Source organism: Gossypium hirsutum, chromosome A03 (genome assembly GCF_007990345.1).
Source record: "Gossypium hirsutum isolate 1008001.06 chromosome A03, Gossypium_hirsutum_v2.1, whole genome shotgun sequence".
Classification (NCBI taxonomy): Eukaryota; Viridiplantae; Streptophyta; class Magnoliopsida; order Malvales; family Malvaceae; genus Gossypium; species Gossypium hirsutum.
In genome coordinates this window covers 56,249,861-56,267,356 of record NC_053426.1, presented here as the reverse complement: position 1 = coordinate 56,267,356, position 17,496 = coordinate 56,249,861, and the positions used below count along the sequence as shown (strand labels likewise).

The window sequence follows — 17,496 nt, the reverse complement described above, 5'->3', positions numbered from 1 at the left end:
ACATAATAGCCTATACATGCCGAAATATTCTCCTAAGCCGACTAAGAAGAAAGTACCAAAACTTGCTATCCGGTGTGATGACTTCGATGACGGCCCGACCACGCAAAAAGAGATGTGTCCAAGAAACCTAGAATAGGTGACAAGGAAACACCGAGTGAGTTTATAACTCAGTAAGTCATAAGCTATGCACTACCATCCATCAATAACATTATCACAAGAGAAAACAAAATGGAACGAGGCTAATTACTCCATCCATTCCGAACCATACCATAGTTCCTCCGACCTATCGGTTTAATTTCATACCAATTTATGCATTCACAATCCACATACTCATCAATAGGATATTCGAGGCATTTTCATAAATCATTTTATTTTCGTTACAAACATACAACTAAACGGCCTTTCACCCATTCTACGATAAATTTCATGTACGTGACTTCAAGTATATTTGTCACATAGGTTCAAACTTACCAAGCTCAACACCAAGTATAGACATAGCACCTATTAGCCATGAACTCAAGACACTTACCCGATCCGCTGTCCGTGATCGACTCAATAGCGTCGCACACTTAGTGTCCATAATGATTCAAGAATATATATTAAGTCCGCACACTCAGTGCTATATAATCAACTCCCACACTTAGTGCTACATAATCAAACTCGCACACTTAGTGCTACATAGTCAACTCGCACACTTAGTGCTACATAGTCAAACTCGCACACTTAGTGCTACATAGTCAATTCGCACACTTAGTGCTGCACAATTTAAACCCGCACACGTAGCGCCAATCTCGTGGTCATAAATGTTTATACTCGCACATTTAGTGCCGAGATCAACAACTCAATACATCTCACCTCTTTTCTTTTCATTCAACACTTTCATCATCACATACGTACATGCATATATATATTTATTCATTCCATTCAGCATCATTACATAAATGTTATGACCATTTGAATTAATACCAACTATATGCTTAATGACTTACCTCGTGTTGGTAAGACGGTTCCAACTCGGCTACTCGATGACCTTTTCTTTGCCTTTGCTCGATTCACCTCCTTTAACTCCTTGAGCTTAATCAATAATTTAACTAGTTTAACCACCTTGCTAAATATTTACAATCCAATTTCACATGTATATGTATGTTAGTATATTCGGCTAATAACCTCATGCAACTACCATATCATCAAAAATCTAATCACACATGCACATGCATTAGGTAAGTTACCTTTGCTAATTTTAAACCCAACATCACACAAGCTCTCAAGTGATGGCCGAATGCTTCTTTTGTTACCCAACTAATCATTCGACAATTTCATCCCCTTTACCACCCTTTTATGCCTAATTATCTAAATCAAGATAAGATCATCAACATGCCTAACCATAGCCGAATGTGCAACATTAATCTATCACCTCAATCTCTTAAATACTATCAAGTTCATTTACTTCTAATTTCTTAAGTTCAACATCTTAATGCCCATTATAGCCACTCCCATAATCTAAATTTAAAAATCGGCAACACCCACATTTCAACTATCTTAGCCGAATACTCCTCAACACTTAGACTAAAGTATGCACATTAAACTTAATACAACTTTCATTATTCCTTTCACCCTCAAACATAATTTATAAATCTTGCCCTTCCTTCCATGTTTCGGTCAATTATTCAAATTACCTCATAACATGAACATTCTTTTCAACTAATCTAGCATGACTCATTCGGCCTTAACAAAGAACCACTTTTCATACAAGGACAAAAATAAATCAAATGAACCTCCCATTTAAACCCCATTCTATCTTCTACTTACTCAATAATACATGTTTCTTAGTTCATATTCATCTATAACCATTTCAAATCACATACTACAAAACATCATCAATTTGGCATATAAGAACATAACCAAAGGTTTCTTGCAACACAACTCAAAAATCAACACATGGGTCATGTTATGAGCATCAAAACAACTCAACTTCACAAAAAAAATGCCAAAAGAACCACATGATATCATACCTTAATCTATAAACTCACTTGGCCGAATGTCCTAGCTTCCATTCTTCTTTTCTTTTCCTTATGGTTTCGGCAAGATGATAGAAAAGATGATGGAACTTTGTTTTTATCACCACTTACTAATATAAATTTATTATACATAATTCCCACCAAATATAAAAAAATGAAGACAAGGGAACACCATAATGCATGCGTATGTTGGCCGGCCATTCACATTCAAAAATGGTTTATTTGACATGCAAGTCCACTCTTTTTGGTACATGCACTAATAGACCATTTTAAATTGGACTATCATATTTTCACCATGTCTCAAATCGATCCCTATTAACAATTTCTCATGCAATTGGTAAAATTAGGGAATGAAACTTCCACATACTCATGTTCACACATAATAAGCATAGAATATAGCAATTAATTATTTTACGACTCGGTCTTGTGGTCCCGAAACCACTTTCCGACTAGGGTCACATTAGGGCTGTCACATATTGGGTGAGAGGCTAGGGGACACAATGAAATGGAAAAGGATGGAGATATCTTTAAAGCTTCCAAAGCATAAGATTTACTCAAACATAGGTAAGAGAAAATGCCTTGGTATAAGCTAGTATAGTGTTGATTTACCAAAGCACTCATTTATTTCCTAGTTAACTATGTTAGATAGAGTCCCCATAAAGAGTATATTGTTCTCTTAGAGAGTAATCAAATATCTAATGAATATCTTGGTAAGCGTCTACCCCTTTAAAGGGCTTGCAGAATGCGAAGGGTTAGTGATTGGACTTACTCCAATCCGTACCTTGGGAAACCAAAACTAAATATCTAATGGATATGTGATGAGTGGAAAAGAAGTGAAGAGCATGAATCATATAATAAGAGGGCAAGTTGTTGTAGTGCTATTCATAATTCTTGCCAAGACAGAGTTATATGGTTGTTAGCTTATTGCAAGGGAAAATCATTTAAGCCTAGTTGGCCCAGTTGTTCTTAAACTTGCATGAAATGGTTTGTTCATATGTTGTTGTAGGAAAGGAACAACAACTTGCATAGCAAAAGGCTAAGGCAAATTCCAAGGTCTTAAACAAGGGGCTTGTCCCCCCTCCCCCCACAAAAAAGGTAAATTTACCTTGTAGATCGTTTAAAATTTAAGAAATTATAGGTTAGTATAATAGTAAATATGCACCTTACCCCAAAAATGACATAATGACTTATTCGACCCTCCAACTTAAAAAAAAAACATTTTAGCCCTCATTTAATTTTTCGCTTCTTTTAGTCTTTAAACTTGCAATGTTTGTCAAATCACCTCAAAAATAGATAAAAAAGTTAATGCTGTTAACTTTGTTGATATAGCATACATGTGGATATCACGTTAACAATTAATTAATTTTTAAAAATTTAAAAATTCAAAAAATTATGAAACTTTTTTTAAAAGTAAGATTCAAAAAATATTAAAAATTATAAAAATATTTTTTTAATATTTTATAATTTGCAAAAAAATGCTAACATGGCATATACATGGATGTCATGCAGTAAAATTAATAAACATTAACTTTTCTATTTATTTTGGGAGAATTTGATAAATAATACAAGTTTAAAAATTAAAAGAGTTGAAAAAATAAATGGAAGACCAAAATAACTTCTTTTATAAAATTAAAAGATTAGATAAATTATTATGTGAAAAAAAATATATTGATCTTTTAACTCCTCCTAAAACAATATTGTAGCTTTGCTCCTCTAGTCCTCTTCCATGTTTATGTTAGCAACAAAAAAAAATATGGTTAAAGATAGATTAATTGATAGTAAAGTTGCTGCAAACCGCTACGTAGAGAATGGGGTTTACATGTAAATAGGGAACAAGAGTAGTTTAGTTTCAACTGGTCATTTTCATAGGTAGTAAAATATTGCCCTTTTTATTTTTCACCTTTTGCTGAAAAAGAATATTGAAGGAAAAATCTCAGTGAATTGGAATCTCTAATTAATAGGACCCACCCAAACCAAAACCAAAACCAAAAAATAGAACAGCCACCCGCCTACCCACCGTCTCTAAAGCGGCGCTCGGTTTTTCATCAACTTGCTTGTAGTAATGGGTCCTCCGACCAAGGAGTAGGACTACTCCGTACAATATCCCACTCTACTACCACTGGTAGAATTGGATGTATAAATAATGAATTTCGGGGGGAAAAATCATCAATTGAGATCTATACATGATCATGAGTTTTTGTTTCCTTTGTTTTAATTAGTATATGCATATAAAATCCATATGATGTATCATATACAAAAATAAGTACAAGTAATTGATTAAAAGATATAAATACTGTCTAGATCTAAATAGATATGATATGGATGGTACTGATATTGGTATTAATTGTTTCGGTTTTGCATTATTAAGTAATGATACAAGTAGGGGGAGATGAGAGGAGAAAATGTCAATGTTGGTTGGAAATTAATTTATTATTATTCTTATGTTAACTAGGATGGAGAGATGGGCTTGGGAGGATACTAATTAAATGGTTTAAAGGTGAAGAACCTAGCCCATAAAGACAAACTAAAGCCTAGGAGTAGGAGGAGATGAGAAAGAATAAATCAAGGCATTTATGGTACTTCTAATGTAGTTGTTGAATGGGATCAGCCTTAATTTGTCTTGTATTCAATGTTCAATGTCTATCTATCCATCTCCTTCCAGATGTAGTAGGCCAATTAGCACCCATCCTATTGGAACTCAAAACTTCATATATATCTGGATTCTAATTGGTTGTATCAAATGATGCACCAATCCTTGCATTTTGATTAACCTAGCTAGCTAGTTGCATCAATATACAGATAAGGTTCTTATAATCATTTATTTTTATTTTTAGAAAGAGGGCGAGGGCATCCTATATGCTATATGCTGATGCTGGTGTTGAAGTTGAATTGCATGGCACCAAGTATAGACGGTCCACAATCACGTGAACCCCCCTTCAACTTGTTTTGTTGGGTCCCACCTCATACACATCCCATCCATGGCATTGTCATACTAGACACACTCTTCCTCTATTTTCCTTCACCTTCCTCTTCAAGTATCCCCCCCCTTTACCCTAAACATATTATTAGTTATATTACCCAAACTCCAATACAGCTATTTTTAATCTTTTCTCTCTTCCTCCCTCCATGAATTTTCCTGGCTTCTTACCCTACCTTCCTATCTCCTCGGGTTGACCCACCAAAACCCTACTTTTTACCATTAAAAATCTGTTTACTCCAAAACTATGAATAATCTTCTCTATTTCTTTTTCTTTCTTAAATATATTTAACATATATTACCCACCCCCTATATATATACTAACATCACCACTCAACCCTTCATACAAACCCAACTCAACCCTCTCTTTTCTTCCACCTTTTGAAAGACAAAAATACAAAAACCAACCTTGTTCAACTACTGCATCCTCTGCCTATATCTTTTTCCTATTTGTACAATCCAAAAGAAAAAAAAATGGATGGAGGCTGCATAGCCATAGATGAAAGCAAAACCAGTGATTCCATGTCCATATCCATATCCTCTCTTTTACCTGCCGTTACCAAATCTCCCGACTCTCTCTGCCGAGTTGGAAGCAGAACCAGCGTGATTGTGGAATCTAAAGCTGAATCTAAAAAGCTACCTTCTTCCAAGTACAAAGGCGTTGTTCCTCAACCCAATGGCCGATGGGGTGCCCAGATATACGAGAAACACCAGCGTGTCTGGCTTGGAACGTTCAATGAAGAAGATGAGGCCGCCAAAGCCTATGACATAGCGGCTCGAAGGTTTCGGGGTCCTGATGCCGTCACTAACTTTAAACACCTCCGAGAAACTGAGGAAGATGGCATCGAAATAGCCTTCCTCAATACACATTCCAAGGCTGAAATCATTGACATGTTGCGTAAGCATACTTACAATGATGAGCTTGAGCAGAGTAGAACAAGGAGATGCTATGGCTTCGACGGGAATGGGAAACGTGTGGTAGGAAACGAGGCTGTGTTTGGCTCTTTTGGTGCCGAAGTGAAAGCGCGTGACCAACTTTTCGAAAAAGCTGTGACCCCAAGCGATGTGGGGAAGTTGAACCGACTAGTTATACCTAAGCAGCATGCGGAGAAGTACTTCCCATTGGAAAGTGGAGGTTCTTCTTCCAAAGGAGTTCTTTTGAACTTGGAAGACGTGACCGGTAAAGTTTGGAGGTTTAGATATTCCTACTGGAATAGTAGCCAAAGTTATGTGCTAACAAAAGGGTGGAGCCGCTTTGTTAAGGAGAAGAACCTTAAAGCCGGTGACATTGTTAGCTTCCAGAGATCAACAGGAGCCGAGAAGAAGCTTTACATTCACTGGAAGGCAAAATCAGGATTGGGAAACCCGGTTGGGCTCAGGCTATTTGGGGTCAAAATATTTGGAGGAGCTGCAACAGGAAACCTTGGATGTACTAATGGGAAAAGGACTAGAGAAATAGAACTTCTGGCATTAGAATGTAGCAAGAAACAAAGGGCAATAATTAATGCCTTGTAACACTACCTTACTAACCTTTATATCTTTTCGTTTTTGGGAAAATTTGTGACTGTAAAGACGGTGTACCTGGCTAAGATGGAAGGAAAGGGAGTGAAACATGATGTATATTACAAAGGCAAAAGACTGAAGAAAGCCGATAGAAAATATCTTTCTACTTTGATTAGTTTACAAACTATACATATGGTAGCTTCTTAATTAATTCCAGAGATGGAATGAGAGAGGGAAATTATTTGGTAAATGGAATATATGCAGTATTTCAATGAAAGAACCTTTGTTTGTCCTCAACTATTATGGCTAGCTAAGCTAACTGGTTAATTTGGCGTATATGACTTGTCCAATAATAGTGATAATAAGATTTTGCAAAAGGTTAAAAGTATCACTACAAAGGAATTGCGTAAACATAGGTATATGCAATTTGTTTGTAGTGTACGATCGAGTAGATGACGATTATAAAGGTTACAAGCATTTAAGGAATCTTTGAAGATCGATGCATGTTGCTAGCTGCAAATCAACAATTAGGTCTTGGATCATGCATAAAGTTTTTGCAAAAGGATGTAGTGGCTGCTTTTTTTAACTTACTTTTCTTTTTTGTCCCATTTAATCATATTTATACATATGTATATTCTGAAGTATGAATCAGGGGCCTGAACATCCAGTCTGGTATGTGGAGGTCTGATGAAGTTGGTTCAGCATGCAGCAAACTCGACAGCATGCAGGCCATAAAGACCAAGTCGTGCAGGAGCTGCTGGAACGAGCTGAACTATTCCTATTTTGTTCATCTAGTAATCTTAAGTTAATGTAATGTACTTTAGTTCATTTAGAACTATGTTAGGTTTATGATTGATGTAATTTTGATGACAATTGAGCTGTTAAGTCAGCTTTGTTTAAGTGTGTAAGCTTAGTTTTTCAAGTTTCAATGTATTAGTGGTAGTAGGTGATGATTAGGTATCATTATGCAGATTTTGACAAGCAAATTGCTTGGTTTATGTATTGGCATTATGCCATTGTTCAACATATGAATGAAATCAGCTTTGTTCATCAATATTCTCTAAAATTTCCTCAGCTTATTTTCTTCTTTCTTCAACTCGAAATTGTTTGTTTGCTCAGCAACATTCGAGGCTTGCTCGACAAGATACTTGCTGAGTCTGTTTGATTCTGCTGTTGCACCAACAATTGGTATCTAGAGCTTATTTCTTAAGGGACCTGTTATACAAATCCATGGCTTCATCAAGCTTTTCACCAGCTGCACCTCAAGTCTTCAATGGAGAAGGCTATCACATATGGGTGGTCAAAATGAAGACCTACCTGCAGGCTTTCGATCTGTGGGAGGTGGTCAACTCTGATGTTGAACCAGAGCCACTTAGAGCTAATCCAACAGTGGCTCAGATCAGGCAGCATGCTGATGAAAGGACCAAGAGGCACAAGGCTATGTCTTGCATCCAAAACTTAGTGTCTGATGTGATTTTCACAAGGATTATGGCCTGTGAATCACCAAAACAGGCCTGGGACAAGTTGCAGGAAGAGTTTCAAGGGACTGAGAGGACAAGGCAACAACAGTTGTTAAACTTGAGGAGAGATTTCGAGAATTTGAAGATGAAGGAAGAAGAAACTGTCAAGCAATATTCTGACAGGATCATGGCTGTGGTTAACAGCATCAGGCTCCTTGGAGAGCAGTTCAATGAAGCTAGGATAGTGGAGAAGGTTATAGCAACTCTGCCTGAGAGGTATGAGGCAAAAATCTCATCTCTCGAGGACTCAAGGGACCTGTCCACCATCTCCCTGACAGAGTTGATCAATGCTATATATGCTCAAGAGCAGAGGAGAGCAAGCAGATTGGAGGAGCACCAAGAAGGTGCCTTTCAGGCAAGAACAAATACTGCCTACAAAGGCAAGAAGGCCTGGAGAGACAAGCCAAAGGATGATGCTGCAAGGAGAGAAGGTCAGACTTGCAAGCACTGCAGAAAGGCTGGTCATCCAGAAGAAAAATGCTGGTTTAATCCAGATGCTGTGTGTCAGCATTGTAAGAAAAAGGGTCATGTTGAAAGAGTCTGTAAGAGCAAGGCCAAATCAAGGCGCAATCAGTCTCAACAGATGAAAGCTGAGGCTCGAGTAGCTAAGGAGGACAGTGACCAAGAGGAGCAAGTCTTTACTGTGTCATGCTCAGCTGCTCAGGAAAGGTCCTCATCTGGTTGGCTCCTAGACAGTGGATGCACCAACCACATGACACCTGATGCTGCAATCTTCAAGTCTTTAGACAGAAGCTGCAGAACTAAAGTCAAGATAGGAAATGGTCATTTTATTCAAGCTGAAGGCAAGGGTGATGTTTTGATATGCACCCTTACAGGTACCAAAGTGATTTCAAATGTGCTGTTGGTGCCTGAAATTGACAGAAACCTGCTCAGCATAGCTCAGTTGCTGGAAAAAGGTTACTCAGTTGTGTTTAAAGACCACCAATGCCAAATCAGTGATCCAAGTGGATCCAAACTGATGGCAGTCCCTATGGCTGATAAGAGCTTTGTGGTTGACTGGACAAAAAAGTCAGACATTGCCTACACAGCCACTTCAGATGAATCCAAGCTGTAGCATCAAAGACTGGGACATGCCAACTTAGATCGATGGCCCGAATGATCAGAGAAGACCTGGCTGAAAACTTCATCAACTCAGTAGACCATGATGATGTATGTGAAGTATGTCAGCTAGGAAAGCAGGCCAGACTCCCATTTCCCTCGAATCAAGCCTGGAGAGCCTCTGAAAAACTCCAACTGGTGCATACTGATGTGTGTGGACCTATGAAGACTGAGTCATTGAGTGGAAACAGGTATTTTATACTGTTCATTGATGATTTCTCGAGATATTGCTGGATTTACTTCTTAAAACAGAAATCAGAGGTGGCCACTGTGTTTTGGAAGTTCAAAACTGCTGCTGAGACTGAAACAGGCTGCAAGGTGAAGACCATAAGGTCTGATAATGGGACTGAGTACACCTCAGCTCAGTTCCAAGCCTTCTGTGATAAGGCAGGCATCAAACATCAACTTACCAACACATATACACCTCAGCAGAATGGGGTAAGTGAAAGGAAGAATAGGAGTTTGATGGATATGGCCAGGTGCTTGATGATTCAGAAGAATCTGCCTAAAGCACTATGGGCAGAAGCAGTTAACACTGCAACATACATTCAAAATAAACTTCCAACCAGGGCTTTGGATCAAAAGACCCCATTCGAGGCCTGGTTTAGCTTCAAGCCATCACTGGCTCATCTGAAGGTCTTTGGATGCATCTGTTATGCACATGTACCTGCTGTTAAAAGGGACAAATTGTCTGAAAGGGCTCGACCTGGTGTTTTGGTGGGCTATAGCACTGTTAAGAAGGGCTATAGGATTTTAGATCCTTCAACAAACAAAGTGTCAGTAAGCAGGGATGTGGTATTTGATGAGAGGTCATGTTGGAACTGGGAAAGACATGAACCTGAAGAAGTTTTTGAAGAACTTGCAGCAGACCAAGCTGAGCCAGACCAAGATGTCCCTGAAATGGATATTGATGATGAACTAGTCAGAGGAACAAGGCCATTGGCTGAAATTTATGAAAGGGCTCATGTAGCCATAGCTGAACCAAGCAACTTTGAAGAGGCTGAGGCTCAGCAAGGGTGGAAGCAGGCAATGGCTGAGGAGATCAGCATGATTGAGAAGAACCAGACCTGGAAATTGGTTGAAAGGCCAGTCAAAAGGAAAGTGATTGGGGTGAAATGGGTGTACAAAGCCAAGCAGAATGCTGATGGTACCTTGAACAAGCTGAAAGCAAGGCTAGTTGTCAAGGGGTTCAGTCAGAGGTATGGCTTGGACTACCTGGAGACCTTTGCACCAGTGGCCAGACTCGACACCATCAGACTGCTGATTGCCTTAGCAGCACAGCTTGAATGGAAGATCCATCAACTTGATGTGAAATCAGCTTTTCTGAATGGTTTCTTAGATGAAGACATCTATGTTGAACAACCACAAGGGTTTGAAATAGCTGGCAGAGAGCATATGGTCTACAAACTGAAGAAGGCCCTATATGGATTAAAGCAGGCTCCAAGGGCCTGGTATAGCAGAATTGATGGCTACTTGACTGATCTAGGATTCGATCGAAGCAAGAGTGAGCCAACACTGTATGTCAAGAAACAAGGGACACAAATACAACTCATTGTATCCCTGTATGTTGATGATCTTCTGGTGACAGGAGGAGATCGAGTAGTGCTGGCTGATTTTAAGACCAAGATGCAGGAAGTGTTTGAAATGTCTGATCTTGGGGAGATGTCATACTTTCTTGGAATAGAGGTGTCTCAAGTACAGAATGAGATATTTCTAAGCCAGAGAAGCTTTGCCACAAAGATTTTGACCAAGTTCTCCATGCAAAACAGCAAGGCAACTAAAACACCTGTTGCTGTTGGAGAAAAACTATCGAGCCAAGGTGATTTTAAGAAAGTTTGTGAAACAACCTACAGGAGTCTAGTTGGTTGTTTGCTATACTTAACTGCCACTAGACCAGACATTATGTATGCTGTAGGATTGCTCTCAAGGTTCTTGCATTGCTGCAATGAGAAGCATTTCCAAGCTGCAAAGAGAGTGCTGAGATATGTCAAAGGCACTTTAAACTATGGTTTGAAATACAGCAAAGAAGGAAATCTGAAGCTGGTTGGCTACACTGATAGTGACTGGGCTGGCTCGATAGATGATATTAAAAGCACCTCAGGGTATGCTTTTAACCTTGGTTCAGCCATGTTTTGTTGGAGCTCAAAGAAGCAAAGTCTAGTAGCTCAATCTACTGCTGAAGCAGAGTATGTGGCAACAGCAAGTGCTGTCAACCAAGCCATATGGCTAAGAAAAATATTGGCTGACTTGAATGTGCATCAAGAGGAAGCTACTGAGATCTTCTGTGACAACCAATCTGCAGTAGCAATTGCTAAAAATCCAGTGTTCCATGGAAGAACAAAACATTTCAGCATCAAGTTGCATGTTGTTCGAGAAATGGAGCAAGCTAAAGAAGTAAAGCTTATCCACTGTAATTCAGAAGATCAACTTGCTGACATTTTAACCAAAGCTCTTAGTGTCACAAGGTTTGAATATCTAAGAAAGAAGCTAGGTGTTTGCTCCATGCAAACCAAGGAGGAGTGATGAAGTTGGTTCAGCATGCAGCAAACTCGACAGCATGCAGGCCATAAAGACCAAGTCGTGCAGGAGCTGCTGGAACGAGCTGAACTATTCCTATTTTGTTCATCTAGTAATCTTAAGTTAATGTAATGTACTTTAGTTCATTTAGAACTATGTTAGGTTTATGATTGATGTAATTTTGATGACAATTGAGCTGTTAAGTCAGCTTTGTTTAAGTGTGTAAGCTTAGTTTTTCAAGTTTCAATGTATTAGTGGTAGTAGGTGATGATTAGGTATCATTATGCAGATTTTGACAAGCAAATTGCTTGGTTTATGTATTGGCATTATGCCATTGTTCAACATATGAATGAAATCAGCTTTGTTCATCAATATTCTCTAAAATTTCCTCAGCTTATTTTCTTCTTTCTTCAACTCGAAATTGTTTGTTTGCTCAGCAACATTCGAGGCTTGCTCGACAAGATACTTGCTGAGTCTGTTTGATTCTGCTGTTGCACCAGCAAGGTCATTGTAATCTGATTTTCGTCGACAAAGAGAGTTTGAAAACGATGAAAACGGCGCATGATTCTTTTGACGGGGTGATGAAAAATGCAAGGGAACCTAGATTAATACATCAAGATTGAACAGGTTTTCAATCTCCATTCAGTAATGAATGTAAATCATTGGAATACACCAAAGAGAAATCGAATAGATAAGGGATAACGGTAGCTTATTCCATTAATGCAGACGCAGTTTTAATGAGTAGTTGACTTCATAATAAACTAGATGTCGGCCCCTGTGATCCCGGGATGTTAATTAGTATAATAATAATAATAATTAATTTTTATATATTTTTATTAGAACTCTTTTTATTTACCAATTGTATTAGTTCGATTAGTATCGATATTATTGTTAATGCAGGAGGTTGTGGATTCGACTGTGGTTCAGGGGCGAAGCCAAGGGGGTTAGCATGGGCCCCGACCCCCCCTAAAATGTAAAATTGCTTTTTAGTCCTTTAAAATTTTTTAAAAATTTTAAATTAGTAAAGGTAAAATTACATTTTGGCCCCCCTAAAATTATAAAAATTCAATTTAATCTTTTACAAATTATAAAGATATAAACAATAAAAATTGAAAATTTCAGTTGGCCCCCCTAAAAAATTTTTTTGGCTTCGTCCCTATCGTGGTTAATCATGTTTTATCCTATTGTTTAATAGTTGAATAAGGATTATAAGTAGTTTTAAGCATGTTCCAAAATAAAAATATTAACGCTTAAAAATTAAATCAAACATGAATGCAATAAAACAACCCACCATAAACGTTCAAAATAATTAATAAAAATATAAATAAATAAATTAAAGTTGTTAAAATTAAATAAAAAGTAACATATATTGTAACACCCCATACCCAATTCGGCCATCGAACCCGAGCCATGGGATGTCACTACAGTAAACAGAGATCATCACATATAATTCCAACTTTAAACATTCAATTAAACAATAAAAACAATTCATATTATTTATTTCAATTAAACATGAAATTATTTCATAAATACACTATTAACATTAAAATAGAATATGAGTCGCACAATGATAGTCAATTCAAGGCATCATCATCAAATACAACTTTTCTCGGGCCTTATACAAGCTTACAATGCCATGATATCAACCTAGAATTTAACTAGGACTTAATCGCAACATTTCCAAAGTTATAGTTCAATTAAAGCATAAATAAATTCTCCAAATAATCAATCGTATCATAAGGTTCAAATATTATAATATGCAAATAAATTCGCGAGCTTATGAAAGCTCTTAAAGACAAAAGGCCCATGACCATGTTTTACTATTCATCTATCATGTAATGTCGATGAGAGGATATCACTAACTAAAAATATGACTAAGGCAAGTGCACCTATTGATAAATAGTATAGCTATGGTGAGTAGAGATATCGTATCCACGAAGACTAAAAGTATTAGTAATTATCGTTTTCCTATTATTTAGCGGACAAATTGGAGTGATTGTTTTAAGCTAAGATTTACTAAACTAATCTAACTAAAGAACTCAACAGAGAATGAATCAGGAAAATTATCGAATAATAACCAATGAGAGAAATAATACCCAGGAAAGAATCCACCTAGACTTCATTTGTTATTATGAATTTGAATTAAACGATTTATTCACTTGGTATCTTGATCCATAGAAATCCCTAAATTATATTAATATCTCTTTCGAGAGTAAGAGCAACTGACTTTAGGTTTATTAATTGAAATTTCTTTCTAATTAAAACCCCCTATTATCGCATTAACTCGATCTATGGATTCCCCTATTAGATTTGACTCTAATTCGGTAGATTTATGTCGTCCTATTTCTAGGATTGCATGTAACTCCACTTACTTATGCTAGATCTACTCTTAAATAAAGACTTTTCCTCCACTAAATTAAGCACATTAAACATGAATTAATATCCCAAAAATATTAAAACAAGAAATAATCACACATAATTGAGAACAAGAATCAAGTATTTATCGCATAAAATAGATATCAAATAATAAAGTTCATCTTAGGTTTCATCTTCCCTAGGTATCTAGGGAATTAGTTCATAATTCTGAATAAAAACATCTCAAAGTTAGAAAAACATAAGAAACAAAAAAACTCAGAAAGGAGGTCTTCAATCTTGATAGAAATCTGCTTCGGAGTTGGCTCCAATGGTGTTCTTCGAGTTATTTTCTTCAAGATTCTCTAATGGCTCCATTTTCTTCTTCTATTCGGTATTTATAGACTTTAAAATGCCTAGAAAGCCTAAAAATTTCTCTTTTCCGTGTGTTTGGGAAGTGAGTTGCAAAATTGACACAGCCTGGCACATGGCCATATGTCCAGCCTGTATAGGAAGGCCCAAGTCGTGTGGCTCCTGAAAACTGCTCTATTTGTTTGAATTAGACTTATTTTTCGCTCCTTTTGCTCCCACTTACTCTCCTAAGTATAAAAACATGAAATTAAAGGATTAGGAGTATAAAATTCACTAATTTGCATAAATAATCATCCATAAACGCATTAAGAACGAGACTAACATATGTTTCTTTTATCACTTATCAAATATCCCCACACTTAAGCGTTTACTTGTCCTCAAGTAAGATCCTTAACTCAAGTTAATATTTCTCAACTTGTAATTCTCATAAATACCGCCTCAAAATAATTCGCAAATAATCATGCATTGACAATTCAATTAAAAGGGCATTAAAGATTCAAACAATCTAAGCCGAAAATTTTTAAAGCAGGAAGACATATGATTCTCCCCTTATTTAAGTATTCACAATCAACAAGAATTGACATCCTCACTAAAGATTCACTCAAAGTACTCAAAGTGTTTAAGGTTCAATAAATAAGCACTCAACAGTTGAATAAGAAATGTCATTACCATAAGCTTGCTTGAAAATCAAATCTCCACCACTATAATATGATATGATACAGCAATCAAAAGGTTTTTAAGAGGTTGTAATGGGGCTTAGGTTAAGGGTGTAGAAAAAGGATAGAAAAGCTGGTTATAACCGAGATCAATTTGATAAATACCAAACTAGAAAAAGTAAACAAATGTTGAATTCAAATCAAGTGCATCAATCAAAATAATTCAAGAACAAAAACAAGCTTCTTCTCAAAATATGAATTTAACTGGTCAAGCTCAATCAACAAAAAACTAACTAATAATCAATATTTTTTTCGATCTTTTTTTTAAAAACAACAAGAAATAATTCAGCAAATAAAAAAAAGAGCAAAGTTAGGCACTAACCAAATCAAATCTTGACAAAAAGGGAGTCAAGAAAACAGGAAAGAGTCACAACGAAAAAAAATGGGTCATAGGTTAAAATTCACGGGTTAATAAAGAAAATGTGTGTTAGGCTCAGTGAGGTTCACTAAGGGTTAATTCAAAAGGTAGGCTTTTTATAGGACAAGTGGGTTAAAACCTAAGTGTCTTCATTATCTTAGTATATCAAATCAAAGGTGTGGTCTCAGCATGTATAACCGAAGCAAGTTCTAGAATAACAAATCAAGTTGACACACTCATAACCAATAATAGAATGAAAATGAAAAATGTATGCTCTATAGGCTCAAAATCTCACAAAAAATCATGGTTTTTAATGTCAAACTTGCAAATTTAAAACTTCAAGATAATACATCAATTCAGGGAAGCAACCTAAAAATTTTTAATTTATGAAAAATACTTATCATGCTTGATTCTCTCATGTCTTAAAGTTTAAATCAACCAATATACAAATGTCTACAAATTAATCTAAAAAGACATCAATAAAAATCTCAAATTGACAAAAATTCACTCTAATGGAAGTATGAGAACAATACTTAGGCACAAGAAATAATTCAGGGAATTTCTAAAAATTATATAAATAACTTCCCCACACTTAAGATGTACATTGTCCTCAATGTACAAATAGATATAAACACAAAATAAGTAGACTATAATAAGAGAAGGAGAAAACTGAAACTGCCCTGAATATGGATGAAATCGCCAAAATAGTGAAAACCGAAATTGTAGGTAAATAAAAAGTGTAGTGCATGGTTCCGAGCAAACTAATAAAAAAATAAATACAAATAATGAAGAAGATTAAGAGGTTACAATCTCAAGTAGAAACAACCATAAAAATAAAACATAGTTCAAAATATAAATAAACTAAATAAGTTTAAGAAGATAAAAATAAAACAACTAAAAACAAAAACAAAAAGAAAGAGAAAAAGAAAAAGAAAAGAAAAGAATTAAAATCAGTGATCCTTATCATCAGAGACATCGGGATCGTAAGGTACCGGAGCTGAAGAAGAGATGTGGAGGTGCTGAAAGATCTACTGGAAGGTTGCATCAATACTATTGAACCGCTCAAAATAGTGTTGCTTGAAATGAGTGAACCACTCGGAGAGGTCTGCGAGAGTAGCAGCAGAAGTAGTAATATGGTGACTCAGAGGTGGATGATGATGTGGATCCTCGTGTTGGAAAGGGACATCATCAGTGAAGTGCTCATGCTCATCTAGAGGATTAGAATGAGATAATTGGTATCAAGGAGGATCCACTCCACATAGTCGCTCGATCATCTTCATATGAATCATACTCGATAACCCTTGCAGGGTCATCTGTAACAGCCTGTTTTCAGTAAAATTAGAATAGTAGTTTTAGAAGCACAAATCTAAAGTCAAAAAATTTATTTTATTATTATTTTATTGCCTATATCATGATAGTAATACCATATAAAAATTTTGTTAAGAAATTTTATCGTTTACATGGTTAAATAAAAAGGACTAAATCGCTGAAAGTAAAAGTTCAGTTCTAATAGCTAAAGGTATTAAATAGCTATAGAACCTTAAAGTAAGAGTCTTTATATGGTAATTAGACCATTTATATTTTAGTGGATTAGCATGGCTTGACAGTTGTGTAAATTTGATTAATTTTTAAGGTTAATTAAGTAAATAAGTAAATAATGATAAAAACTAAAGAAATAAAATATGCTATCATCTTTTATTCATCATCATCAGTCAGAAATTAGGTTTTAGGAAGCCATTTTTGTGTTTAAGCTTTTGGCAACTTCAACTTGCTCTTAGGTAAGTGATTTTTTGTTTCGTTTTTAATGATTTCTACGTTTTCGGGATCATTGTAGCTTAATCTAGCTAGCCTGAGGACTAATTTGTGAAACTGTTAAACTATTAAGGTTTTGCCATTATTGAATATGCATGAGTTTTGATGAGTTATGGAAGAAAATGGATAGTTTTTTTTAGATAAACAACTTTTGTTAAGTGATTTTTGATAAAAATGTTAAATAGGGATTAAATTGAAAAATAGAAAATTTTACATGGTGAAATTGTGAAAT

At 36.1% G+C, this 17,496-nt stretch overlaps 1 protein-coding gene across 1 annotated transcript; it reads left to right on the top strand.

Annotated features, from left to right (window-relative positions):
* Positions 1–5,089: 5,089 nt before the first annotated feature.
* LOC121219047 (AP2/ERF and B3 domain-containing transcription factor RAV1) lies at positions 5,090–7,461 on the top strand. The gene has a single exon (XM_041096507.1). The coding sequence runs from the start codon at positions 5,470–5,472 to the stop codon at positions 6,508–6,510; it is 1,041 nt and encodes a 346-aa protein (XP_040952441.1). The 5' UTR covers positions 5,090–5,469; the 3' UTR covers positions 6,511–7,461.
* Positions 7,462–17,496: the final 10,035 nt, after the last annotated feature.

Coding starts and splice junctions, on each gene's coding strand:
- LOC121219047 (XM_041096507.1), top strand. CDS start 5,470: ATGGATGGAGGCTGCATAGCCATAGATGAAAGCAAAACCAGTGATTCC.